The sequence below is a fragment of the Podarcis melisellensis genome (assembly GCF_964234715.1).
Source record: "Podarcis melisellensis genome assembly, chromosome: 8".
NCBI lineage: Eukaryota > Metazoa > Chordata > Lepidosauria > Squamata > Lacertidae > Podarcis > Podarcis melisellensis.
The window spans coordinates 14,661,286-14,688,550 of NC_138540.1; the positions used below are offsets into that span (position 1 = coordinate 14,661,286).

Consider the following 27,265-nt stretch of genomic DNA (forward strand, 5'->3'; position numbering starts at 1 on the left):
GACCCCCTCCAGTCAGTGGCGTAGCGTGGGGGATACGGGGGGGGGGCGGCCGCACCGGGCACAACATCTGGGGGGTAGGGTTAGGGGGCGCAAATTACTTGCCTTGCCCCGGGTGCTGACAACCCACGCTATGCCACTGCCTCCAGTGCAGGAATATGCACCTGTCCCTTATGGGAATCGAACCTGCAACCTTGGCATTATCAGCAGCATGCTCTAATCAACTGAGCTATCCACTTTTCTGCTTGACCCATGCTTTCTAGGGATGAGTCTATGCGGTTTCTCCCTTGCCCCACTCCTTTCTCAGGGAAAACCAATTTAGCACTAAACCGAAGCAAACTATCTGCTTTGATGTACTGCTCTGAACGTTGTTAGTAACCTCCTGTTATTTTCTCATGCCCAGCTGTGGAAAGCTGTCCCCGTTGCTAAAGTGAAGGGGGGCATGTTATAGATTTGGCTGGGACCCCCTCTAAAGCCTAAAAATTAATAAATGGTAGGATTTTGATTGGGCTGTGAAGCAAGAAATATAAGCTGCAGAGGAATTTGCTAGGGCCGTTAAGAAACAGAGCCACCAGGAGCCTTTGGCAATGCAAGAAGAACTCCTTCCCCCTTGCCCTGAGGTGTGTACAGAAACTGCGGATTTGGGTAAAGGCTGGAAGAGACTTTTACCAGGAGATGGCGGGGATCGAACCTGCAGCCGCCAGTCTACAGAGCAGGAGACAACCCAAATTGCTGGTTGTTCCGACTGGTTTTCCCCAGGGGAAAGCAGTGGGAACAGAGGAATTGTGGGTAAGCCCTGAGTCTCAGTGTTGGCCCATGAAGAACTCAACTATCATTTGCACTGGCTCAGCCAATCCCTGGCTCTGCCCACTCTGTGCCAGTCAGACTAGGAACTGGGAGAACCAGGGTTCAAATTCCCACGTTCTGTCGTGAATCTCACTGGGTGATTCTGGGCCAGGCCCTGCCTTTCAGCCTAAACCCCGTCACAGGATTGTTGTGGGGATTAAACAAGGAGGGATGGGTGGCACCATGCCTGCCACCTTGAGGTTTGATATAAACGCCATCCATCAACCTGTTGGTTTCTGTGTGTTGCCACTGTGCAGTGCTTTGGAGTCACAAGACTCTGTTTTGCATTCCAGACCTTGCAGGCTGTTGGAAGTCTCACAGAAGACAGGAGGCGGATGTGATGTTTACTGGTTTCCTGTTCCTTTGTGGTTCAGTTGCTCTCTGCTCTCACAGAGAGAGGATATATTTATTTTCTGTCTGCGTAGCTTAGTAATAAAACTCTTAGCATGTAGCTCAAATTTCTCGTCCTTCCCTGTGCTGGACACTCTGCGTAATGGGAACATGCTTGGAGCCTTATCAGAGGCTCAGGTCATTCATTATCATCGGAGGAGAGAACGGAGGCGATTCCGGAGGAGTCGCTCGGTCAAACACAGGTTCCGACACAACCCACCCATCGAAACAACCCACTTCCCCACCCAAGCCCGGAGCACCCACCTTGGGAAAGGGTGGTGGTTGGGTAAGTTGAATCTGGCAGCTGGTAAGGAGGCAAAGTGGGCATCCCAGTCGGAGGGAAGCCCCCCGGCAACAGGTGATTGAATGCGGCCAGCTGATTGGCCCCGGCCTGCTTGCGCCACCGTGCCCGCCGGTTGCTGAACCACACCTGGGAGAAGGGAGAGAGGAAGAAACGAAGTTATGGGGGAAAACACATGTCAAGGGGTTGAACCCAAGACCTTCTGCATGCAAAGAAGGGTCTCTGTCCCCTGAGCTATGGACTCTCCGCATTGTCATTGTCAAGGGAGCAAGTGCCACGAATGATCTGACGCCCTGGCACCATCACCACCTGCCGCAACCAGTGCCGGATTTACGTATAAGCTAAATAAGCTATAGCTTAGGGCCCCACTCTCTTGCCCCCCCCATGAGTCTTTGTAAATTGTGTTTCTAAAGGAACTTTCGTTATTGCCAAATTCCAATGTGTTTGCATTATTAAGTTTATGAATAAAAAACCATTTTAAGTTAGAGCTTAATATTTATTTCACATTAATATACTCTTCTTAATTGTATTTCAGTTCAACAACTACTTTGATAAAATACATATTTTGTTATGTGCAAAAGGCTTTAGATAGGTCTATAAATTACCATATAGCATATATTCAACACCAAAAACACGGACAATTTGTTGTTGACAAAGGACAGCTGGACATATAAAGCGCCCCATTACCTTCAGTAGCTTAGGGCCTCATCAAACCTAAATCTGGCCCTGATGGCAAACCATCTTCCAACCCTTTGGAACCATCTTTTCTAAAAGCCTATTTTTGCACAGGCCCCATGCAAAACAAAAAATGGCCACTAGGTGTCAGGACAGAGCAGGCCAGCAAACAGGAAGGCCCTCCTTTGGCCCCCGTCTGCCAGTGGCCGACCACTGTCTTATTATCAGTCCCCGAAAATCCTATTGGATTAGCAGAGCCGACTCTGGCCTACCAGGGCCATTTCTGCCCTTCCGAATTATTTTCTGGCAATCCGTGCTTCCTTTAAAAGCTAGCCAATTTAGTATCATAGAGTTGGAAGGAACCTTACAAATAACATCTAGTCCAACCCCCTGAAATGCAGGAATCGTAGCTAAAGAAACCCTCCACATTCTCTCCCCCCTCCATTTCCCCTCCTGATAAATCCTGGTGCGCAATTATCTGAGCCAATCAAATTGTACCATATGTATTCCAGCTGCAATCTGTGTTTGTTTTTTAATTTTATTTATTTATTTTAAAAAATCTCATTTTCAATTGAATCCAAAAACTCTCAGGGCTGATCCTGGTTTGAGAAGCGGACGGGGCTAAGCTTTCGAGACAGTTGAGAATGCAGCTGCCGAGTTCTCCAGGGCCTAGAGGTCTGGGAGACCTGATTGAATTTCACAGCAACAGGAGAGGGCTTGGCAGAGGGGGGAGGTGGAACTGAATAACAACACAAAACCCCTAAAAGCTGGAGGGGTGGTGGAGAAGTTGAGTTGGGGAGCTTGATCTGTGTGTTTCTAGTAAAGGTTTGGTTTTGACTCCGAGCATGTTGAGAAGACCAAGCGGGGAAAGTTAGCTCTCCCTTTGGTACTCACATTGATCCACCCCTTTCTAAATGAGATGTTGGGTCTGCTACAACCTAGGACCTCCTGGAGGCAAAGAAGATGCTCTTCCACCGGGATATGTCTCTTCCCCATCCATAGAACAGGAAACTGCTTTATACAGCGTCAGACTCTTGGTCCATCGGGCTCAGCACTGCCTACACTGACCGGCAGCTACTCCCCAGGGTTTCAGACAGGGAATCCTTCCCAGCCCTACCTAGCGATGCTGCAAAAGACTAGGGAATTCTGCATACAAAGCAGATGCTCTACCACCGAGTTATGGCCCCTTATTTAAAAACGAAGCAAGATTCTAGTCCCCATAAAAAAGGTAAAGGGACCCCTGACCATTAGGTCCAGTCGTGACCGATTCTGGGGTTGCGGCGCTCATCTCGCTTTATTGGCCGAGGGAGCCGGCGTACAGCTTCCGGGTCCTGTGGCCAGCATGACTAAGCCGCTTCTGGCGAACCAGAGCAGCGAATGGAAACGCCGTTTACCTTCCTGCCAGAGTGGTACCTATTTATCTACTTGCACTTGACATGCTTTCAAACTGTTAGGTTGGCAGGAGCAGGGACCGAGCAACGGGAGCTCATGCCGTCGCAGGGATTCGAACCGCCCACCTTCTGATCGGCAAGTCCTAGGCTCTGTGGTTTAACCCACAGTGCCACGCGTGTCCCTTCTAGTCCCCATAGTTTGGAATAAAAATATTGGTTTAGATAGGAACAGCTACCTTATCCTGAGTCAGACCATGAGTCCATCAAGCTCACATTTGTCAACACTGGCTGGTAACGATGGCTTTCCAGGGTTTCAGGTAGGGATCCTTTTCCCAGCCTTGCCTGGGGCTGCGTGCTGGGATCTGAACCCAGGACCTTCTGCATGCAAAGCAAGTGCTCTACCGCTGAGCTATGGCCTGTCCCCTTGAGAAATGCCCAGCAGCGGACTGAACTTTGGAGCTTTCATGAGCAAATGGAGGGGCCACAGCAAACTGGCAGAACATCTACTTTTGCACCCATATGGAAGAAACTGAGGTGACTTGAGTCTCATTGCATCTGCAGTCCCTGGGTGAATGGATGAGGACTTTAAATTGCAGCCCTCTGGAGATTGAGGGCTACATTACGCTCTTGCTGGTCATGTTGTGCGGATGCCTGATGCTCATTTTTCAAAGCAACTACTCTATTCCAAACTTAAAAATGGAAAGTGTAATGCTGGTGGTCAACAAAAGAGGTTTAAAGACTGTCTCAAGGCAAATCTTAAAAAATGTAGTTTAAACACTGACAACTGGGAAACACTGGCCTGCGAGCGCTCTGGTTGGAGAACAGCCTTGACCAAAGGTGTCATAGGCTTTAAAGGCACTCGAACTCAGGACACAAGGGAGAAACGTGCTAGGAGGAAGGCACGCTTGGCAAATCCACACCATGATCAATTGCCACCCGGAAACCAATGTCCCCACTGTGGAAGGACGTGTGGATCCAGAATTGGCCTCCACAGTCACTTACGGACTCATTGTTAAAAGCGTGTTTATGGAAGACAATCTTACTCGGCTACGAGGCATCGCTAAAGAAGTCCCATAGGGATAATTTTCACCAGCAACTCTCACACACAGATGCAGAGATGTGGATTGGGCCACATTTAATGGACGTCTGCCTGGCAATGCGGTCAGGGAATTTGACCTATTTGTGTGTGTCCGGTGGTTATATGTACACATGGAACTCAAACCCTTTCAGCTGACTCCACATCACCATCAAAGCAAGTGTATTAAGTTTGTGTTGTGGTTGACAAGCTACATGCATTCCCAGCAGGTTAGGGACAAGCAAAAGAGAGAGCTTGCTTACCTCCATGGACCCTAAACCTATGGTGAGAATGGGGAACATGGTGCCTTCCAGCTGTTATGAAGGTATCTAGGGGCAGTAAAGGCAAGTGATGGTCAGAGTTGTGATGGAGGTAAGGTAAAGGTAAAGGGACCCCTGACCATTAGGTCCAGTTGCGGCGCTCATCTCGCTCTATTGGCCGAGGGAGCCAGCATACAGCTTCCAGGTAATTTGGCCAACATGACTAAGCCGCTTCTGGCGAACCAGAGCAGCGCACAGAAACGCCGTTTACCTTCCCGCCGGAGTGGTACCTATTTATCTACTTGCACTTTGACGTGCTTTTGAAGTGCTAGGTTGGCAGGAGCAGGGACCGAGCAACGGGAACTCACCCCGTTGCAGGGATTCAAACCGCCGACTTTCTGATCAGCAAGCCCTAGGCTCTGTGGTTTAACCCACAGCGCCACCCGCGTCCTGTGATGGAGGTAGCTTGGGGCAATAAAGGCAAGCTATGGTCTAGTTCAGGTATGGAGAACCAGTGGTCCTCAAGCTGTTGTTGAACCACAAATCCCATCACCCTTGGCCACTTGCCATGAAGTCTGATGGGTGTTGGGAGTCCAGCAACAACTGAAGGGCTGCAGGTTCTCCGTCCTTGAACTAGATGGTCATTTGGCTTTACTGCCCCTACTGATCTCCGTCAAAACCATGCCTTCTTCTAATGCAGGGATGGGGGACCTGTGGCCATCTGGATGTTGTTGTAGTCTAACTCTCCCATCACCCTGACAGTTGGCCATGCTGGCAGCTGAGACTGATGGCAGCCGAGGTCTGACAACATCTGGAGCCCAAATCCCTGAACTAGACCATCACTTGCCTTTACTGTCCCTAGCAAACTTCAGCATAATTCTAATCCCTTTTAATGCAGCATTTCAGCATTTCAGACAGGGGTTCTCTCCCAGCTCTACCTGAAGATACCAGGAGCTGAACCTGGGACCTTCTGCATTCAAAGCAGATGTTCTACCACTGAGCTACAGCCCTTCCTTAGATTCATTACACTCATTGGAAATTTTTCAGGCGATTTTCATATCATTTTGTGCCATTAGGATAACTGGATTTAATACTGTTAGGATTTTCACCTTGTTGATTAAGGACAAGGAACCACGAAACCAAAGACTGTTTCTCCAGCAGAAGCTAGCTAGATAGCTCAAGGAAACTGAGGCAGATATGCTATGATGCAAGAGTCCTTTGGGACACATCCAGCTCCTTTATTTGTTCGATTGCCACTAATCATGGAGGTTTCATGGGCTTGCCATGGCTAATATCCTTTCAAGGGACCTGTCTTCCATCCCGCAAGAAGATTCAAAATACATCCCTGACATTTGTGCTGGCAATATTCCCCTCCCTCTCGCCAATTCTTTGAAAGGTGGCTGGAGAGACTTTTTTTTTTGAAGGAAAAAAGAGATGTGCTTATAAATCAGTTTATTGGCGGTTAAAATATACAGGATTGAGCGTCAAGAGGGAAATGCAAGACCCACTTCAAAGGGAACCTGTTTCCACTCCACCACAGTGAAGGTTTTATCAGCCACTAAAAAGATTCTCTTGCCAGGGGAATCGGGTTACCCAAAAGAGAGAGAGAGAGAGAGAGTTAATCCCAGAGTGACGGTCAATTCCTTCAGATATCAAACTTGCACTGTGAAGACGGGGGAGAGGAGTGAGGAGGCAGCCCAGAGGGATTCTGGCCCCCTTGCCCCATAGGATCGTTCCTGGCTTGGGGGGCAGTGTTACCCGAAAGACCACTTTCACCAATGATGACATGGGTCATACTCACACCATAGATTTAATGCATTCATTAGGACACCCTTTTAAATAGACTTCTCCCAAAGAATTGAGGGAGCTGTGGTTCATTAAAGGTGCTGAGAGGAGACCCCAATACTCTCCTTACACAGAGCTACAATTCCCAGAGTTCCCTGGGAAGAAGTGTTGGCCATTAAACTGCTCTGGGAGGGGAAGAGGGATCTCATACATCTGAAGAGTTGGAAGGGCCCAACTCATCTAGCCCAACTCCCTGCGATACAACAACTCGCAGAACCTTTAACAACTACAACTCCTAGAATTCTTTTTTTATTTTTTGGCAGTGGGGAGGGGCATGACTGGTGTAGATATGGACATAGCGAGGCATCTGCCAGGGCTTTACACACCTACAGGGTCCCACTGATAAGAGTCCCCCCCACCAGACCTGCTCGTTCTGCTCACCATTGAAACCCACCGTCCCCCAGCTTCTGACTCAGATAAACCTTGTGGTGGTGAGGAGGAAGAGGCCATGGAGATGCCACTTCCTGCCTCACTCATTGGTTGTCTGCCTGGAGAGCCAACAGGTGGCACAGTGATGAGGAGCAGGGGTAGGGAAGCCTTTGCAACCTGAGGGCCACTTTCAACCTTCTCAACACAGATCTCTTAGATCCAGCGACCAGGGCTTTGTGTTTGGGGGGAGGTGCCCAGTGGCATCACTCTGCTGAAGGCCCCTTGATGTCTGACTTCAGGCTCTGTTCCCCAACACAGGTGGGTCCTCCTCCCACATATATGATACGTGGAATGAAGACACTGTTTTAAACAAACTCTTCTCCCAACCATGGAGGACAGACTCCCTTCAAAAGATGCCCTCCTTTTCCACTTCCACTCTGCTCTGACTTCTGTTATTGCCATCTGCCAGAAACAGATGGCAAACTCCTCGGGTGAGGAGGTGTAAATCATTAGCTGAAGAAACTTGCCTATAAAAACACAGCCCTGTCACCTCAGTGCAAAACACATCAACTGGGTGTGGGCGACATTGCTCCTTTTCAGAGGTTTCCTCTCCCCAAAGCCATTTCAAAGAGGATCAGGCTGATTCGTGGTGGAAGAGATGGATACCACTATCTTCTAACCATGACAGCTATGTTTTCCCTTCCCATTTGGCTCAAAAGACCCTTAAAATTTAAGGATTAAATCAAGAGTGATACCAGCCTATTAGGAGTTACTAAGCAAGCAGGGTGGTGTCACAGATGGCTATGTCAGCCAATGAGCTTTGGCAAAAAGACAACCATCACTGAGGGCAAGTGAAGTCATCTGAGAGTCAGGGCAATGGCAATGAAAAGCCCAACAGTTCTGCACAGAATTGGAGAGTTGGAAGAGACCCTGAGGACCATCTAGTCCAACCCCCTGCAAGGCAGGAATATGCAGTTGTCCCATGCAGGGGATTGAACATGCAACCTTGGTGTTATCAGTGCCACGCTCTAACCAACTGAGCTATCCAGGCTGTCATAGAGTGTAGAAAGCTGGGAGTCAAATCTAAACATTGCTGTGGATCTCCCCTGCCCTCAAATTCTCTCCTTGCGAATGGCGGATGAAATTGATGGTCTATGCAGAACTAGTTAAATTAACAGGAAGGATTCGAAACCTGCGGGACCAGAGATTCTTAGAAGACTGGAGTAAATATATGAACTATTTGAAAAGCAATAGTAATGAACAGATTACGCTAGTAGGATTGCAAGAAGTTTTGTAAGGAGGACTATTTGAAATATTACAAGAAAGATTATGCGGAGAATTGATCATTAAGAGTAATAGAGAAATTAAGAAATGCAGAATAAGTGATAAAGAAGGGAAAATCATCAGAGGTGCTGATGGAAGTCAAAAATATTGTATAAAATAAGAAGTTATGTTAAATGACTGTTGAAATGTTTTTAAAAAACTAATATTTTTTTATAAAAAAACAAATTCTCCCCTTGCTAGAAATCATAATACACTTCAGATTTTTGTACACTAACTTGGAGCCATTGTCAGACACTTCTCGCTTCCTGACCCCCTTTCATAGCACCCTGGGACTTAACTGGAGGACTTCTAACTCATAGCAGTTTAGCAGTGCGATGCTGCAAAGCAAAACGTTACATGTGCTCAGGGCGTACTCTGCCCGATGCAAGGGAGACCTGAGGTGTGGTCGACAGTTGTTTCCGCTCTCTCCCAACCCAGCAGCTGCACAGACCCTTCCCTGCTGGGATGGGGCTGGAATAAATTAGACCGGCTCTGGGTCACCTCCCACAATTTGTCAGGCAAGGAGGGGGAAAGGGAGGTCAGGTGGAGATCTTCTTGCAAGGGGATGGGGAGGGAAGAGAAGTCCTGTTGGGAGCCTCCTTAGCTTAATGAGGACTTGATGTTGAGGGAAGATGGATGGGAGGGTAAGCAAGCTGGTTAAGTGGAAACAGAGAGAAGAGACTCGTCTTCCCAGAAATGATCTGTCATCTTGGTTTCTCTACATTTGTAGAAACAGGCAAGGCCTGAAGACTTGAGCTCACCAGCCAACAGGCTGGACTTTCCAACACCACAAGTTGTGGAGGGTTGAAGACTCGGTGCTGATTTTGCAGCAGTGGTCCTGTCTCCAGTGTCCCAGAGCTGGTCAATCGGCATGAAAGGGGAGCTTTTGAGCCACTGAGAAGGAAGTCAATTTTGGCAGGAGCCAATCGATGAGAAGGCTGTTGAGTAGGCCATGGAGGACTGATTCCTTGGGTCACTCTGGAGAAGGACAGTGAGGAGGAGGAGCTGTTCTCGATGCTCCAAAACTTGATCATTTAGGAATACCAAAAACACGAGTTTCAAGGGAGTGGTGCAAGTTCTGTCAGTATGATAGAACTTCACGGAAAATGCAACTTAAGTCACTCCAATATAAGATCTTGAAGCATCGCCCAGGTATGTGTACAGATGAATAATAGAATAAAAAAACTGCAGATTTGGAAGGGACCCTATGTGTTTCCCAAACTTGGGTCTCCAGCTGGTTTGGACCATAGTTGCCATCTTCCCTGACCGCTGGTCCTGCAAGCTAGGGATGATGGGAGTTGTAGTCCAAAAACAACTGGAGACCCAAGTTTGAGAAACCCTGGTTCAGCTGAAAGGCAACACCTGGAGATCTGCATTGATGGTTGCAACGCATCTCGAATTATTATTATTGTATATTCTTAGGTTGCATCATCTTGAAAGGTTAGAACAGGGTATGGCTGCAATTATCTACTCCCCAACACCCTTCAGCTCCTGCCTCCCGTCCATCCAAGTCATTGGAGGAGGCTGTGGCTCAGTGACAGAAGATCCCATGTTCAATCCCTGGCTTTTCCAGGTTGGGCTGGGAGAGATTCCACCCTACCTGGAAGCCCTGTCAGTATAGACTAGAATGAGCTGGATGACCCAAGTGGCTGACTCACTGCTATCTTTGTTCCTGCTGAAATCAGCCCTTTATTCAGAATGGACTCTCCTTCATTGGAAGTGTTTAAACAGAAGTTGGATGGCCATCTGCCAGCGATTCTTTAGCTGTTATTCCTGCATCGCCGGGGGTTGGACTAGATGACCCCTGGGTCCCTTCTGACTCCACAATTCTATGAGTCTATAATTCATTCTCTTACTATTCAGCTGTACCATCAGGATCCCCATGACTTCTCTCTGGTTTTAAGATTCTATAATGTTAACCCTGAGGGTTATTTTGTGGTAGGATGCCTGATGTGCATACAGAAGGCCACGAGTTCAAATTCTGACAGATGGGAAAGACTCTCTGTTTGAAACTGTGGAGAGCTGCTGCCAGTCAGTGCAGACAGTATTGAGCTAGATGGGCAACTGGCCTGATTTGGTGTAAGGCCACTTCTTACGAAGCCTGGACACCTTGCACCCAGCTGGAAAGTGCTGGTGTGAGTTCAGGAGTTCAGGAGACAAGGAGAGAAAGCAAGCACCAGGAACTGGAATGCTGGAAGAATTTAGGGGTGCAAGGTGCGTCTACCTGATTTGATTTGGCATGGCTTCTTTGTTTGGCTCTGGTTATCCTCTGTCGGCTTGCATGTTTGGAAATGGACAAAATGTTCCATACAAATGCTGTTACTACATCTCTTGCAATCTTTCCTTAAGAAACCAAACCCTGGGTCCTTCTGCTCTTGAAACCTCTCCTCACTCGGAGCTGAACCTTGGAAGATTCAAGACAGACAAAAGGCGGTACAGTGGTACCTTGGAAGTCAAACGCAATCCGTTCCGAAGTCCGTTCGACTTCCAAAACGTTCAGAAACCAAGGCACGGCTTCCGATTGGCTGCAGGAAGCTCCTGCAGCTAATCAGAAGCCGTGGAAGATGCATTGGGCGTTCAGGTTCCAAAGAACGTTTGCAAACCAGAACACTCACTTCCGGCTTTGCGGCGCTCGGGAGCCAAAACGTTTGACTCGCAAGGCGTTCAGGATCCGAGGTATGACTGTACTTGACAAACAACCACAAGAGGCAGGCGCAATGGCCAGCTTGGATGGCTTTAAAAGAGGATTTGACAAATTCATGAAGGACAGTGAGCCCATGCGTAGCTTCTAGCCAGAAATGGCTATACTCTACTTCCGGTGTCATGAGTCAGTGATGCTTCTGAATCCTATTTGCTGGAAACTACAGGAAGGGAGAGGGCTCTTGCCTAAAGGCTTCCCATTGGGGCATTTGGTTGCCCATTGTGAGAACAGAATACTAGGCTCAATGGGGCCCCTTTGGCCTAACCCAGCAGAGCTCTTCTGGTGTTCTTACGGATTTTTTTGAGAATGCATAAGAATAAAGACTTTTGCACCCTTCACGGCACACCTGATGGGAACCTCTGCCCAGTGGCGTAGCGTGGGGGGTGCAGGGGGGGCCGGCCGCAACATCTGGGGGTTAGGGTTAGGGGGCGCAAATCCATGGGTTAGGGGGTGCAAATTACTTGCCTTGCCCCGGGTGCTGACAACCCACGCTACGCCAGTGCCTCTGCCTGTCTCTAGTGGAATGCAATTGAAAACCTCATCAGTTTTGGGGAGAGGAGAAAAAGAATTAAATTCAAGGTCTCCCACAGGAGGTGGTGGACTCTCCTTCCTTGGGGGTTTTTAAGCAGAGGTTGGGTGGCCATCTGTCATGGATGCTTTAATTGAGATTTCCTGCATTGCAGGGGGTCAGACTAGATGAACCCACGGGGTCCCTTCCAACTCTGCAATTCTCTGATTCTATGATCTGCAAATCTCCTGCTCAGCCATGAAACTCTCACTGGGTGACCTTGAGCCAGCCGCTGCCTCTCAGTAAAACCCACCTCACAGGATCCTTGGAAGGATAAAATGGGAAAGGAAAGGAGAAGAATCATGTACGCCACCTTGAGCTCCATCGAGGAAAAGTGGGATATAATAATAATAATAATAATAATAATAATAATAATAATAATAATTTATTTATACCCTGCTCATCTGGCTGGGCTTCCCCAGCCACTCTGGGCGGCTTCCAAAAAAATATAAAAATACTGTAATACATCAAACATTAAAAGCTTCCCTAAACAGGGCTGCCTTCAGATGTCTTCTAAAAGTCTGGTAGTTGTTGTTCTCTTTGACATCTGGTGGGAGGGCGTTCCACAGGGAGGGCGCCACTACCGAGAAGGCCCTCTGCCTGGTTCCCTGTAACTTGGCTTTTCGCAGCGAGGGATATAAATGTAACAAACAGACAATAAATGAATAAAGAATGTTGCCAGACTTTTTCAGAAATGGAAAGATGAAGAAGTTCCCACTAAGAAAAGAATGGATAAGTAGAGCAATGGGTTACGTTGAATCAGCAAAGCTAACAGCTAAAATAAGAGAATCTCCATTTTTGAAGAATGGAAACCTTTTTCGGATAATTTGAAGAAATACTACGACATGAGCAGGTTTTGAACTATGAGCAACAGAACAGTTAAAGATTATTGTGGTACGACTATGTTAAAAAAAGGGAAGGCGGGATGCAGCAAAGGGGGAGATAAGAAAAACATCACGGAAAATGGGATGAGAAGTCAATAATATTTATATGAATTTTACGTGGAACTTTTGGAAATTTGATAAAAATATTAATTTTAAAGGTTGCCAAACTTATTTTTTTCTTCTTCCCCAAAGTTCCAAATTGCTTTTGCGGTGCTTCCCTGCCCCCCCCAGCTTTCTCCCTCCTGTCTTCATCAAGAACTTGACGGGCTCAAAATTTGTAGCTCTCGAGAGCCAGTAAAAAGATCTGCTCAGATACGCAGAAACTTTTACAAGTGGGGGTGGTGGGGTGGGAGGGAGAGAGGCGGCTGGCTTAGAAGTGGTGGGAAGAAACCAGTCGTGCCAGCCTGACGGAATGAGAAAGCTATCAAGAATGCAAGTGGAGGAACAGCTGCTGAGAGCCTTCTGGCAAAACAGAAGTGGTCGAAGGGCCTTGGAGGATTGGCTTGGATGGTGGTAGCCGGGGTGGGGTGGGGGTTTGCAAACTCCGCTGTCGGATAAAGAAAGGGGATGCCATCTTGGTATGGAGCAATTCAAGATAAAATCCGTAGTTTGGGCATTGCTCTCGAGAGCCTTGAGGCATGTGACGAAAGTTACCGTATTTTTTGCTCTATAAGACTCACTTTTTCCCTCCTAAAAAGTATGGGGAAATGTGTGTGCGTCTTATGGTGCGACCGCAGGCTGCGCAGCTATCCCAGAAGCCAGAACAGCAAGAGGGATTGCTGCTTTCACTGCGCAGCGATTCCTCTTGCTGTTCTGGCTTCTGAGATTCAGAATATTTTTTTTCTTGTTTTCCTCCTCCAAAAACTAGGTGATCTTGTGGTCTGGTGCGTCTTATAGAGCGAAAAATACAGTACATACAGTGGTACCTTGGTTTATGAACTTAATCCATTCCGGAAGTACGTTCTTAAACAAAAGCCGTTCTTAAACCAAGGTGTGTTTTCCCTAATGAGGCCTCCCACTGCCTGTGCCCTTCCACCGTTCGGATTTGGTTCGTAGACCGAGGTAAAGTTTGCTAACTGAAACACTACTTCTGGTTTTGAGGAGTTCTTATACCGAATAGTTCGTAAACAGGGCTGTTCTTAAACTGAGGTACCACAGTATTCCAATAATCAAGTAGTGGCTATGTGGCCACGAAAGACAGCACTTGTTACCTCATACTCTGAGATCCTGTTCTCCGGAGGCCTTAGGTATCACAACACCCTACGGAACTTGTGCCAAATATCTAAAGGATCTACAACTCCCCACCCATCGAAGAGCCTTTATGCTCGTGAGATTAAATGCTTTCCCTTCTGTGGTGACCAAAGGCAGATTCTCACATACAGTGGTACCTCGGGTTAAGAACTTAATTCGTTCTGCAGGTCCGTTCTTAACCTGAAACTGTTCATAACCTGAGGTACCACTTTAGCTAATGGGGCCTCCTGCTGCTGCCGTGCCACCACTGCACAATTTCTGTTCTCATCCTGAAGCAAAATTCTTAACCCAAGGTACTATTTCTGGGTTAGCAGAGTCTGTAACCTGAAGCGTCTGTAACCCAAGGTACCACTGTACAGTGGTACCCCGGTTTAAGAACAGTCCTGTTTACGAACGATTCAGTTTGCAAACTCCACAGAACCGGAAGTAGTGTCCCAGTTTGTGAACTTTACCACAGTCTAAGAACGGAATCCGAATGGCAGAAGGGCAACGGCGGCGGGAGGCCTCATTAAGGAAAGTGTGCCTTTCGGTTTAAGAACGGACTTCCGGAATAGATTAAGTTCGTAAACCGAGGTACCACTTTACTCCATATCAAGCCCGGTTGTGTTCCTGCAACCAAGGAGTACCTGGTTCAATGGACCACATTCTTTTAGACTGCTCTTTACACAGCAGACCTCGCCAACTGATGCTGAGCAAAATGTTGGACCTCCGGCCTATAACTCCGAGAAGTCGTCAAATGAGGTTTCTCCTGGCAGATCGGGACAAAGGTATCACTGCCTTAGTAGCTTCTTTTTTAGCCACAATTTTACCAGAAAGGGTTCTCAACGAACCATCCTTTCGAGGAACAGACAGGGCAAAGCAGACTATCTAAGTGCACATGAGTACAGTGTGACCTTATGACCCTCAACAGTTTCACCCTTATCCTTTTAATTATCCCAGTGACTTGAAATGTTTTATACTGTGATGCCAATAAAGGTATTTGATTTCTTACAAGAGATGAGATTCCAACTAAACTTTAGGAATAGCTTCCTGTTCAACCGTGCGACACCCCCCTCTCCTCTTTTTCTCAGGACATCCCTGTGAGGTAGGCTGTGTCTGAGAGGAATTGACTTCCCAAAGGTTCACAGGTGAGTGAGAAATTGGGCCTGGGGGTGGGGTGGGATGCCCCCCTTTCTAAACTCTACAGCAGGCATCCTCAAACTCATCCCTCCAGCTGTTTTGGGACTACAACTCCCATCATCCCTAGCCAACCAGTGGTCAGGGATGATGGGAATTGTAGTCCCAAAACATCTGGAGGGCCAAGTTTGGGGATGCCTGCCCTACAGGCTTGCCAGAGTGATAGACTTGACCAGTTAAACGTGCATTCACAAAATGAGTTCTAAATAAAAATGGGAAGCAAGGCGTACAATCTGAAGCCATAAAAATACAGAATGGTAGCAAAGATCCCCCCCCCAAAAAAATTTCAGCAGGCCAGCATTGGCTGTAAAGGTAAAGGGACCCCTGACCATTAGGTCCAGTCATGACCGACTCTGGAGTTGCGGCGCTCATCTGGCTTTACTGGTTGAGGGAACCGGCGTACAGCTTCTGGGTCATGTGGCCAGGATGACTAAGCCGCTTCTGGCGAACCAGAGCAGTGCACGGAAACGCTGTTTACCTTCCCGCTGGAGCGGTACCTATTTATCTACTTGCACTTTGACATGCTTTCGAACTGCTATGTTGGCAGGAGTAGGGACCGAGCAACGGGAGCTCACCCCGTCACAGGGATTCGAACCGCCGACCTTCTGATTGGCAAGTCCTAGGCTCTGTGGTTTAACCCACAGCGCTACCCGTGTCCCTGGCACTGGCTGTAGAGGCTAGCAAAGCCTATTCAGTTCCAGCAGACACTTTGTTTCTTTAAAAAAGAATCCAGAACTTTTAATCAGATCTGGCTTAAGTTGTGTTTTTTTTAAAGACCCAAACCAATGGATTCCAATCACAAGAAAGGCGGTTCCAACTAAGCATTAAGTAGAACTTTCTGTCAGTAAGAGTTGTTTGGCAGCTGAGCAGATTTTCCTCAGAAATTGGTGGACTCCCCTTCAATGGAAGTTTTCAAGCACAGCTTGGAAGACCATCTGCCAGAGATTCTTTAGCCAGGAGGTTGGACTAGATCAGGCATGTCCAACAGGTAGATCATGATCTACTGGTAGATCACTGGATGTCTGTGGAAGATCAGAAAGCTCAACAACTTTGGCTTTCAATAACAATGGGTAGATCACAGCCAGTATTTTTTATACTGTGAGTAGATCACAGTCTCTTGGGAGTTGGACATTCCTGGACTAGATAATCTTTGGGGATCCTTTGCAAATCCACAATCTTACAATTCTATTATTCTGTCTAGCCCTGTCACCCTGACAGCCAAAACTCTTTGGGCAGGAGGAAACAGATGACCCCCTTATCTCAAAAAAATACGTTGTAGAGCTGGGAATGTTTCGGAAAAGGGCGTTCAAATGATCAAGGGGATAGAGCGACTTCCCTGAGAGGAAGCAGCATTGCAGCATTTGGGACTTTTTAGTTTACAGAGGAGGTGGGGAGGAGGCCACATGATGGACATTTATATCACGCATGGCACGGAAAGTGGTCAGAGAGAATTCGTCTCTCTCACATCCGATGAAGTTAAGCGTTGGAAGATTCAGGACAGATAAAAGACAGTCCTTCTTCATGTCGTGCGGGGTTAACCTGTGGAACTCACTCCCACTGGAGCCAGTGATGGCCACCAATTTAGAAGGCTTGAAAGGAGGATTAGGCAAATTCATGAACCAGAAGGCTATCGCTGGCTACTAGCAGGATGGCTATGCTCTGGAGGCAGCAATGCTTCTGAATATCAGTTGTTGGAAACAGCAGAAGGGAGCGTGCTCTTGTGTTCAAATCATGCTCCCAGGTTTCCCACAGGCATCGGTGAGACCAGGATGTTGGACTAGATGGGCCATTGCCTGATCCAGCTGAAGGCTCTGCATGTTCACAACTGAAACATCAGTTGCGCTTGCCTTCAATCAGTAGCACTTAGCCAGCAACAGCCCAGCTATGTGTGGAAATATATTTTTAAAAAATCTTTATTAAGAAACCAAAAATAGAGGAGTCTGCCTGATGCATCTCTGCATGATTTACTGATTGGGCCTGGCCTTTTGTCCAATCAGCTCGTGTAGGAGGCGAGGAATCTTGTTGTCTCTCTGCGGAAGGTCTGAATGGATGCTCCAATCAGTTCCCAGTACACAGATTGGTCAGGCATCAGAGGAGTGTGCCCATCACCTCTCTGCATAAGTTTCTGCTGGAGTGCTCTCATTCCAATCAGCCTCCACCGGGGGTGGGTAATTTTGCAGTGTCTCTGCAATGCGAGTGGTGATTGCAGCAGAAGGACTCTCCAGAGAGCCTGCCCAATGTGTCTCTGTACAAGTTGCTGCTCAAATTTGCCTCCTTCCAGTCACCTGCACCAGGTGGCTAATGAGGACATCTTCTTCTACATCTTTGCCTACCATGTGATGAGGTTGCTCACACAGAATTGTCTCTTTGTATGAGTTACTGCTCTGGGAAGCATGTTCAGAACAGCAACTCATTAAGGAATGGAGTAGGAGGGTTGCTGTTCAGAGGGGGGAAATGTGTCTTGCAAGCCAAAAACATGCATACGGATTTTCGTGCCTATTGCTTTTTAAAAAAATGCAAACTAATGCAAAAAATGGGGTGAACCGAACTGAATAAGGAGAAAAATGAGAAATAGGGGGAAAGTCTAAAACATGGATAGGCAAACTAAGGCCCGGGAGCCGGATCTGGCCCAATTGCCTTCTAAATCCGGCCTGCAGGCGGTCCGGGAATCAGCGTGTTTTCACACGAGTAGAATGCGCTCTTTTATTTAAAATGCATCTCTGGGTTATTTGTGGAGCCTGTCTGGTGATTTTACATGAGCAGAATGTGTGATTTAATTTAAAATGCATCTCTGGGTTATTTGTGGGGCATAGGAATTCGTTCATTTTTCTCTCTCCAAAATATAGTCTGGCCCCTCACAAGGTCTGAGGGACAGTGGACCGGCCCCCTGCTGAAAAATTTTGCTGACCCCTGGTCTAAAATGAATTAAAATCAGGACACCCTCTCTGCTCTATGGTCCCCTGGACTTTTAATTGTGCCATCAAGGAGGAAGGCAGAGTTCGAATTTTTCCAAGGAAGTCCAGCAACTGGTGTCTTTGTTGTAGACTCTGCCCCCATCTCTTCCCAGAAGACTTTATTATATTCCCTCCTCTGTTCACACTTCTTAGCCTTTCTGCTGGTGTGTGTTTGCACACAATGTGGAGCAGGGGATTTATCCGTAATACATCAGGGAATCCCCTGCGGGGTTATCAAATTGCAATGGGATCACGGTGCCGCCTCAAACCCCACCGTTTGTTTTGGCTCTCGGAAAGGTTCTCCGTAAATTAGCCAAAGTCTGCGCAGTGAGAGGTGGAGAAATAACGCCAGCCTGCATCCGACAGGTGCAGCCCCAGAAAGACCAGGAAATTTCCCTCCCTCGACTTGGGGGACTTTGGTCAGCTCCATCTGATCAAGCAACTTGCCGTGAATCCCAAATATTCACTGTGACATCTCTCCCCTTCCCACACAGTGCAATGGAGACCCACATGACCTAAAGGCCATCCTCTTCTGCAGTGATTGATTGATTTTCGCTCTATAAGACGCACCAGACCATAAGACGCACCTAGTTTTTGGAGGAGGAAAAGAAGAAAAAAAAATATTCTGAATCTCAGAAGCCAGAACAACAAGAGGGATCACTGCGCAGTGAAAGCAGCAATCCCTCTTGCTGTTCTGGCTTCTGGGATAGCTGCGCTGCCTGCATTCGCTCCATAAGACGCACACACATTTCCCCTTACTTTTTAGGAGGGAAAAAGTCAGTCTTATAGAGCAAAAAATATGGTAGTTTTTCGTTTCTGGACTTAATGGTCTTATGGCAGGCCACGGTGGAAGGAGTTCCCCACATGTAGGTATAGCTGTGATACTTGCATTGCTGGGGTTGGGCTAGATGCAGGTCCCTTTCGACTCTACCATTCTATGATTTTATAATTGCTCATGTTCCAAAGCACATATTTAACACTTCGCTTCTCGTACTGCCCCCCAACCCAGCCGGGATAGCGATTCACAACTTCCCGATACTCTTATTTGCTGCAAATAAAAGCCACTTTGTACAAAAACGAGCACGTGGGACTTTTCCCATGTTTGCCCTACCCAGGGTAGATCCATTGAATTGAATTGCCAATGTATTACGGTCAAAACAAAAAAATTTTTTTTCTTCCAGTAGCACCTTAAAGACCAACTAAGTTAGTTCTTGGTATGAGCTTTCGTGTGCATGCACACTTCTTCAGATACACTGAAACAGAAGTTTCCAGACCCTTCTATATAGTGAGAAGGTGGGGAGGGGTATTACTCAGAAGGGTGGTGGGAATGGGTGATTGGCAGATAGCTGTGAGGAGCCTGTTGATGACTCTTAACGACTGCAATAGGTCTTACAGGAAAAAGCAAGGGGTGAGAAGGTGAAAAATGGCTTTGTCATGTATTACGGTATTTTAATATTTTGTTGGAAGCTGCCCAGAAGAAGAAGAAGAGTTTGGATTTGATATCCCGCCTTTCACTCCCTTTAAGGACTCTCAAAGCGGCTAACACTCTCCTTTCCCTTCCTCCCCCACAACAAACACTCTGTGAGGTGAGTGGGGCTGAGAGACTTCAAAGAAGTGTGACTGGCCCAAGGTCAGATGGGCGGAGTATAAATAATAAATTATTATTATTATTATTATTATTATTATTATTATTATTATTATTATTATTATTATCATGACTAACTGAGGGTCATTTATTTCTAGGGGGTTTCCTCTGAGTGAAGCTTCATTGGCTACAACCCTAACTGAACAACAAACCACTTTGAGGCTCATTTTGTAAGCTGCATTGAGGTGTTCTTGATGATGGTGGTGGTGATGTTGATGATGATATAATAATAATAATAATAATAATAATAATAATAATAATAATAATAATAATAATAATTTTATTGTTTACACCCTGCCCATCTGGTTGGGTTTCCCCAGCCACTCTGGGTGACTTCCAGCAAAATAGAAAAAAATTATAAAAGGTAGAGACATTAAAAACGTCCCTGAACAGGGCTGCGTTCAGATGTTTTCTAAAAGTTCTGTAATTCTTTATCTCCCTGACATCTGGTGGGAGGGGAATTCCACAGGGCGGGTGCCATTACCAAGAAGGGCCTTGTCAGTGGTGGCTCCCTTGGTTGTGGAATGCCCTCCCTAGTGAAGGGCGCCTGTCCCCATCATTTATTAAATTCCAGGAAGAATGCAAAAACATTTCTGTTTCTCCAGGGGTTTGGCGGATGAAGAAGGCAATTTCTGGCTGCCCGGTGATCATTTGATGGAAGGATATTTCCAATGCTTTTAGAATCGATTTTAGAATGTTTTGACTTTGTTTTTTAGAAGTGCATATCTGCATCTGTTTGCCACCCTTGGCTTGTTGGATAGGGAGGGAGGGGTATATATTTAGTAAACGAATAAAGACAATATCCCTTACCTGGACTCTTGCCTCAGTGAGTTTGGTCCTCTGAGCGAGCTCCTCTCGGGTGTAGATGTCTGGGTAATGGGTCCTCTCAAAGGCTTTCTCCAGCTCCTCCAGTTGCTCCGCTGTGAAAGTGGTCCGGCTGCGGCGCTGCTTGCGCTTGAGAGGCAGGTCGGGCTCTGACTCGACATCAGATCCTTCATCCAGCCGGTTGCCTGGTGGGGGACGGAAACGAGAGATGGAGGCGGATGAAAACACAGGCCAAGCTGGACCAAAAATTAATAAGCGATAGTGGAAACAATGGCCAACCCTTCTGTAAGACAAGGTGTAGAAGGTGCCTGGTGTGTGGCAACATACAAACAGAATAAGAGCCTTCAGCTGGATCCGGCCAATGGCCCATCTAGTCCAGCTTCCTGTTCTCACAGTGGCCAACCAAATGCCCCAATGGGAAGTCCACAAGCAGGATTCAAGCACAAGAGCAGTTTCCCCAACAGCACCTCGCATACAAAAGCATTCTTGCCTCTGACCACTACTAGCTATAATGGCTAGTAAGAATTGATAGTCTTCACCTTCTCCATGAATTTGTCCAATCCTCTTTGAAAGCCATCCAAGCTGTTGGCCATCACTGCCTCCTGCAGCAGTGAGTTCCATAGTTCAAAGAATGACTTTTTTTTATCTGTCCCAAATCAACCCTCCCAGTTCCCCCTGAATGGCCAAAGTTAGGGTTGCATCCAACCAAGTTGCAGGGCCATTGAAATTAATGGATCTACGTTCGTCATGTCCAGTTGGTCTACTCTGATCTAAAATAACACTGGATACAACCCTGATTCTGCACTCCACAGGTGTGGTGGAGGACCAAGTCCCATCGCCAATGTTGAAATAAGGGCTTGAGGTACCAGTGGCCACATGACCGAGGTGTATCGTATTAGGTGGGGAATGTGGGTTGTGTGTGTTTCTTCTCCCTCTCTCCTACCAGTAGAACTTGTGGATATCCAGTGGAGCTGAATGACAGAAGATTCAAGGCAGAGCAAAGGATGAACCTCTTCACACAGCACATATTTAAACTATGGAACTCAGTTCTGCAGGAAGCAGTGATGGTCACCAAGCTAAAGGTAAAGGTAAAGGGGCCCCTGATCATTAGGTCCAGTTGTGACCGGCTCTGGGGTTGCGGCGCTCATCTCGCTTTATTGGCCGAGGGAGCCGGCATACAGCTTCCGGGTCATGTGGCCAGCATGACTAAGCCGCTTCTGGCGAACCAGAGCAGCGCACAGAAACGCCGTTTACCTTCCCGCCAGAGTGGTACCTATTTATCTACTTGCACTTTGATGTGCTTTCGAACTGCTAGGTTGGCAGGAGCAGGGACCGAGCAACGGGAGCTCACCCTGTCGCGGGGATTTGAACTGCTGGCCTTCTGATCGGCAAGCCCTAGACTCTGTGGTTTAACCCACAGTGCCACCGCTTCCCGGGTCACCAAGCTAGATGGCTTTAAAAGGGGATTGGACATATCTCAAGGGGAGAAGGCTGCCAGTGTCTACTAGCCATGGAGGCTATGCCCCCCCCCACTTCACTCTCAGAGGCAGTTATGCCTCAGAATACCTGTTAGAGAATCACAGGAAGGGAGAGGGCTCTTGTGCTGGGGTCTCGCTTTTGGACTTCCTATAATGGGCATCTGGTTGGCCAGTGTGAGAACAGGATGCTGGAACGGCTCGGCGTGTCTTGCTGTTAACAAGAAGGTTGGTGGTCTAAGCCCACCCAGAGCAGGACATTGCGGGGGTGTGTGTGTTGACTAGATGATCCTTGGGAATCCCTTCCAGCTATGCTTCTATGACATGACTAGACAGGCCATTGGCCTGATCCAACCCAGCTTCCTGCAGAGCCTCCCTTCCTCTACTCCCTGCGCACTAATTACACACACATTTCTTAAAACTACCATTTCGTAGCTGAACACACAAAAAGAGGAGAGATTTTCTCCCATTCTCCCCTCCCTCCGCTGGACTTCCAACACCTCCCCCCTCCAGCACTCCTGGGAGGCCCTTAAAGTTAAATTAATCAACAGGATTAGGTAGAAATTGGTCACACCAAGACCCTCCAGGCTCTGATGGAACTCTTGAGGCGCACCAAGGACCTGCTGTCTTGTCTCCAAGCACCCTGGTGCCGTCTGGAAGGATTCGCTGTCCAGCCCAGACATGGAGGCGCATTTATTAACCTGGAGATCGGATTGCCAGTTGATTCGGAGGTGGGGGGAAGGGGTTAGCGGCAGGCAGAGAGTGTGGGTTAGGCACATCTTAAGATAATGTGGCTCTCTCCCCCCCCCACACTCTCCCTTTCTTCTGCTTTCCCCCTCATGGTCCCATCTGGACTGCCTTAATCCCTACACCCCTAAAGGTCTCTTCGATAGCCCACCGAATCTTCTGTGCTGTGGAACGGCAGACCTAACCAGGAAGGGATGCTCGCCAAATCTGAAGATGCGAGCCTTGCCAGTTTGTTTATTTTGCACCAGGCTCAATTCCCTACCCCAGCTTGGTTGAATGAATGCCATGAGCAAATTCTGCACGTACCCTCCCCTCCAAAGAATCCCGGGAACTGTGGTTTGCTAAGGGTACTGGGATTTGTAGTTCGGCGAGGGGTAAACTCCAGTTCCCGGGATTTATTTTTAATTTTAATTTTTGCAAGGGATGTGTACTTTAATTTGACGGCGTGTATACAGCTCGAGACAAAAGGAAGCACTTCTTCCGACACGGCATGATGGATAACTCGCTCCTATCCGTGTCTGCTCAGAAGCAAGCCCCGCGGAGCTCAGCTTGGCTTTCTCCAGAGTAGACACACATATAGCATTGGGCTGAGAATTTCAGAAATCGTGGTGGCAAGCTTCTTCTCAGAGGTACGCTATTCTGGCATCAAGTGGGGACAGAACAGCAAAAGCGGCACAAAATTTGATGGCTTAAATCAGGGATCGCCGACATCCTGCTTGCTGGTTTCCCATAAGCCACAGGTTGGCCAGTGTTGTAAGAAGATGCTAGACCAGAGGGGCCACTGGATTGCTAGGAGGCAAGTTTCCATGTCTCTTTTTAAATCTGCCCTTTATTCAGAGCCATGAAGACCAGAATCATACTTTATTCTTAGGGGGAAAGCCATAGCTCAGTGGCAGAGCACCTGCTACACACACAAATGGTCCCAAGCTCAATCCCTGAGATATCTAGGGAGGACTGTGGTTGTCAGATCTGAAACCCCGGAGTCAGCCTAGACACTACTGAGCTAAATGGATCAAGAGTTCCATGTGTCTATGAAGACTAGATCCTTGCATTATTTTTAGGGGAAGGTCCATAGCTCAGTGGTGGAGCAACCACTTTGCCTGCAGAAGGTCCCAGATTCATTCCTTGGCATTTCCAGAGAGGGCTGGGAGATCCCGCTGCCTGAAACCCTGGAAAGCCATTGCTGCCAGTCAGTGTAGGAAATACTGAGCTCTATGGCCCACTGGTCTGGCTCAGTATAAGGCATCTCCCCATGTTGCAACGATTGCTTTCTATCCTTGCTCACCAGCTGGACCAGATCAGAACTCATTCTCGGAGAGAGTAAATAAAGCCATCTTGCTTTGCTGGTTAAAAAAATTAATTAGTGGGCACCCCTAGCTTACCTCCCCCCCTTCTTCCAGGGAGGTGGCACAACTGTCTAGTGGTTCTCACCCCCTTTGACTGCCATTCTGCTCGGACTCTGATGACAGGACACTGCCAAACCCATCAAAACACAAATGATACCTTAAACCGGAGGAAAGGAGGTGGCAGAGCAACTAGGATGATCGAAAATAATAATTGTTTTTGAAATGCAGTAAAAAGGCAAAACACAAAACACAACCTAGCTGTGCTTCTCATCCCCAGATACTGTTTCTCTCCAAGACTGTCTGGACAGATCACTGAACCCCAAATGAGAAAGAGGAGAGCAACTGCAAGAATTTACAGACTTCGGCTTTTGCAGAAAAACTGCACACCATCTGCGAGTTCCTAGGGTGCTGGACAATCCTTTTGTGTCATCTGGTGGGATTTTATTTCCTGCGCTTCAGACTTAGATGCTTAACATTCACCTTTCATGCCAGCCCGGAAAACAGGGATGCATTGATATATAATGATGAGGGATATTTTCTAAATAACGGGGGGAGGGGGGAATTGTTTGCTTTGTACATGATGTGATGTAATGCCCTGCTACCAGCCTTTTGGGTTGTTAGTAATGTTAATAAAAAGCTGTCACATGGAAGATGGAGCAAGTTTGTTTTCTGCTTTTCCGGAGGGCAGGACTCGAACCAACGGCTTCAAACAACAAGAAAGGAGATTCCAAGTGAAGATTAGGAAGAACTTCCTGACATTAGCGGAGGTGGTGGACGCTCTTTCATTGGCTGTTTCTAAGCAGAGGTTGGGTGGCCGTCTGTCATGGATACTTTAGTTGAGATTCCTGCATTGCTGGGGGTTGGACTAGATGACCCGTGGGGTCCCTTCCAACTCTGCAATTGTATAAAAGCTTTGCAACAGGGCAGGGGGAAAGCGATGTGGGTGGAAGAAGATTTCTGCAGAATAAAAATGCACCCCTTCTCTCCTATATTCACACTCATCAGCCTAAATCATGTTTTTAACTCTCAAGACTAGGGCAGGAGAGCTATTGCTAGGGTGGACACACCATTGCATTGTCCCCCCTGGCCCTACAAATCCATAGAGAACCAGTTGCCTACGCCTGCTACTCATCTTGGCTTCCCTTTTCTCCATCTGTCACTCCTTGCAGCAACACTCACCCTCCCAAAAAAACAAACAAACCGCCCTCCTTCATCCAATTTTGATTACAGTTTAACATAGTTTAAGGTTTGGTGGCGTGAAGCCGCGGACAGAAAAACCAATCGCGTAATCGTTGATATGCGTTTTAATCTAGTAATGCAGCCCGGGCGGAATGAGAGGGCTCACGTCGGTGAGGTGGTCCGGGAATTCCAAACAGACAGGGCGGCTGGCCTCGGAAAATGGAAAGAAAAAAAAAGTCATTTACAGCTCAGCTGGGGACCGGTGTGCTCAGCAACGCATTAAAGCATCGGGGGCCTTTTTCCAGAGATATGAGGCTGCTTCTCCTCCTCCTCCCAGGCACTGAACTGGTCAGCTGTAACAGAGTGGCATCAGAAGGCAATGCCCGTGATGGAGTTGGGAGAACTTGGAAATTTGACTAAACAGAGGGACAGTTCTCCGTGAAGAGAGCGGGGGGAGGAGATGTGGGTTTGTATGTGGAATGGGGACAAACCTAGACAGCATCTTAAAAAGCAGAGACATCACCTTGCCAACAAAGGTTAAAGTTAAAGCTATGGTTTTCCCACTAGTAATGTATGGAAGTGAGAGCTGGACCATAAAGAAGGCTGATCGCCGAAGAATTGATGCTTTTGAATTAAGGTGCTGGAGGAGACTCTTGAAGTCCCATGGATTACAAAAATATCAAACCTATCCATTCTGAAGGAAATCAGCCCTGAGTGCTCACTGGAAGGACAGATCCTGAAGCTGAGGCTCCAATACTTTGGCCACCTCATGAGAAAAGAAGACTCTCTGGAAAAGACCCTGAAGTTGGGAAAGATTGAGGGCACAAGGAGAAAGGGACCACAGAGGACGAGATGGTTGGACAGTGTTTTCGAAGCTACCAGCATGAGTTTGACCAAACTGCGGGAGGCGGTGGAAGACAGGAGTGCCTGGTGTGCTCTGGACCATGGGGTCACAAACAGTCAGACACAACTAAACGACTAAACAACATGTGGAATGGGCTAAAGGGTAGGTGGCTTTGAAAGGGATTAGATATCAAGGATCAGGCTCTATCAGATCACGGGGAGAGTGTGGAACCTGCCTGATTTTGGTGGCTGTTGAAAGCCAGTTTCTTGGGCTGGCTGGTAAGGACCTAAGAAAAGCCCTGCTGGATCTTGCCAGCAGCCCACATCCAGAATGGTGCTGGACAACAACTCCCATCAGCTCCATCAGCCTGTACGGATAACAGTCAAGGAGGATGAAAGTCTTAGTCCAGCTTTGTCCTTAGCCTAGGTGGACCATGGATGTGATACAGTGAGGTTGCTTTCAGGCTCCTCTCTGCTGTTATAGGAATTAAACCTCCAGGTACATAGGCAGTCTGCCACTGAATCTCAGAAACATGGGGGAGGGATGCCATGTTCAATCCTGGAAGCATCTGCTTCGATCTTGGAATAGATGGACATGGGGACACTAGAATCATAGCATTGGAAGGGAACCCTGAAGATCATCTTGTCCAACCCCCTGCAATGCAGAAATATGCAGCTCTCCTATACAGGGATCGAATCTGCAACCTTGGCATTATCATCAGCACCACGCTGTGAGCAACTGAGCTATCTGACTGGTCCTGCTGTTGCATCAGGCCATTTGCCCATCTAGTCTGGCATCCTGCCCTCACAGTTGCCAACCAGATGGCCCAGTGGGAAGTGATTCCACGGCCACTCTCCTCTCCTGTAGTTTCCAGCAACTGGTATTCATTCAGAGGCATACTACCTCCAACAATAGGGATGTGGGTGGCGCTGTGGTCTAAACCACAGAGCCTAGGGCTTGCCAATCAGAAGGTCGGCGGTTTGAATCCCTGCGACGGAGTGAGCTCCCGTTGTTCGGTCCCTGCTCCTGCCAACCTAGCAGTTCAAAAGCACATCAAGTGCAAGTAGATAAATAGGTACCACTCCGGTGGGAAGGTAAACGGTGTTTCCATGTGCTGCTCTGGTTTGCCAGAAGCGGCTTAGTCATGCTGGCCACATGACCCAGAAGCTGTACGCCGGCTCCCTCGGCCAATAAAGCA

At 47.7% G+C, this 27,265-nt stretch overlaps 1 protein-coding gene across 5 annotated transcripts in view; it reads right to left on the reverse strand.

Annotated features, from left to right (window-relative positions):
* PAX7 (paired box 7) overlaps nucleotides 1–27,265 on the reverse strand; it is a 169,847-nt gene that overhangs the window by 58,665 nt on the left and 83,917 nt on the right. For all 5 annotated transcript variants that reach the window (XM_081923688.1, XM_081923685.1, XM_081923687.1 and 2 more), the window contains 2 exons: nucleotides 20,462–20,661; nucleotides 1,498–1,663 (listed from right to left, as the gene is read on the reverse strand). In XM_081923688.1, coding sequence (XP_081779814.1) covers nucleotides 1,498–1,663; nucleotides 20,462–20,661 — 366 coding nt within the window. The remainder of the gene's footprint in view (nucleotides 1–1,497; nucleotides 1,664–20,461; nucleotides 20,662–27,265) is intronic.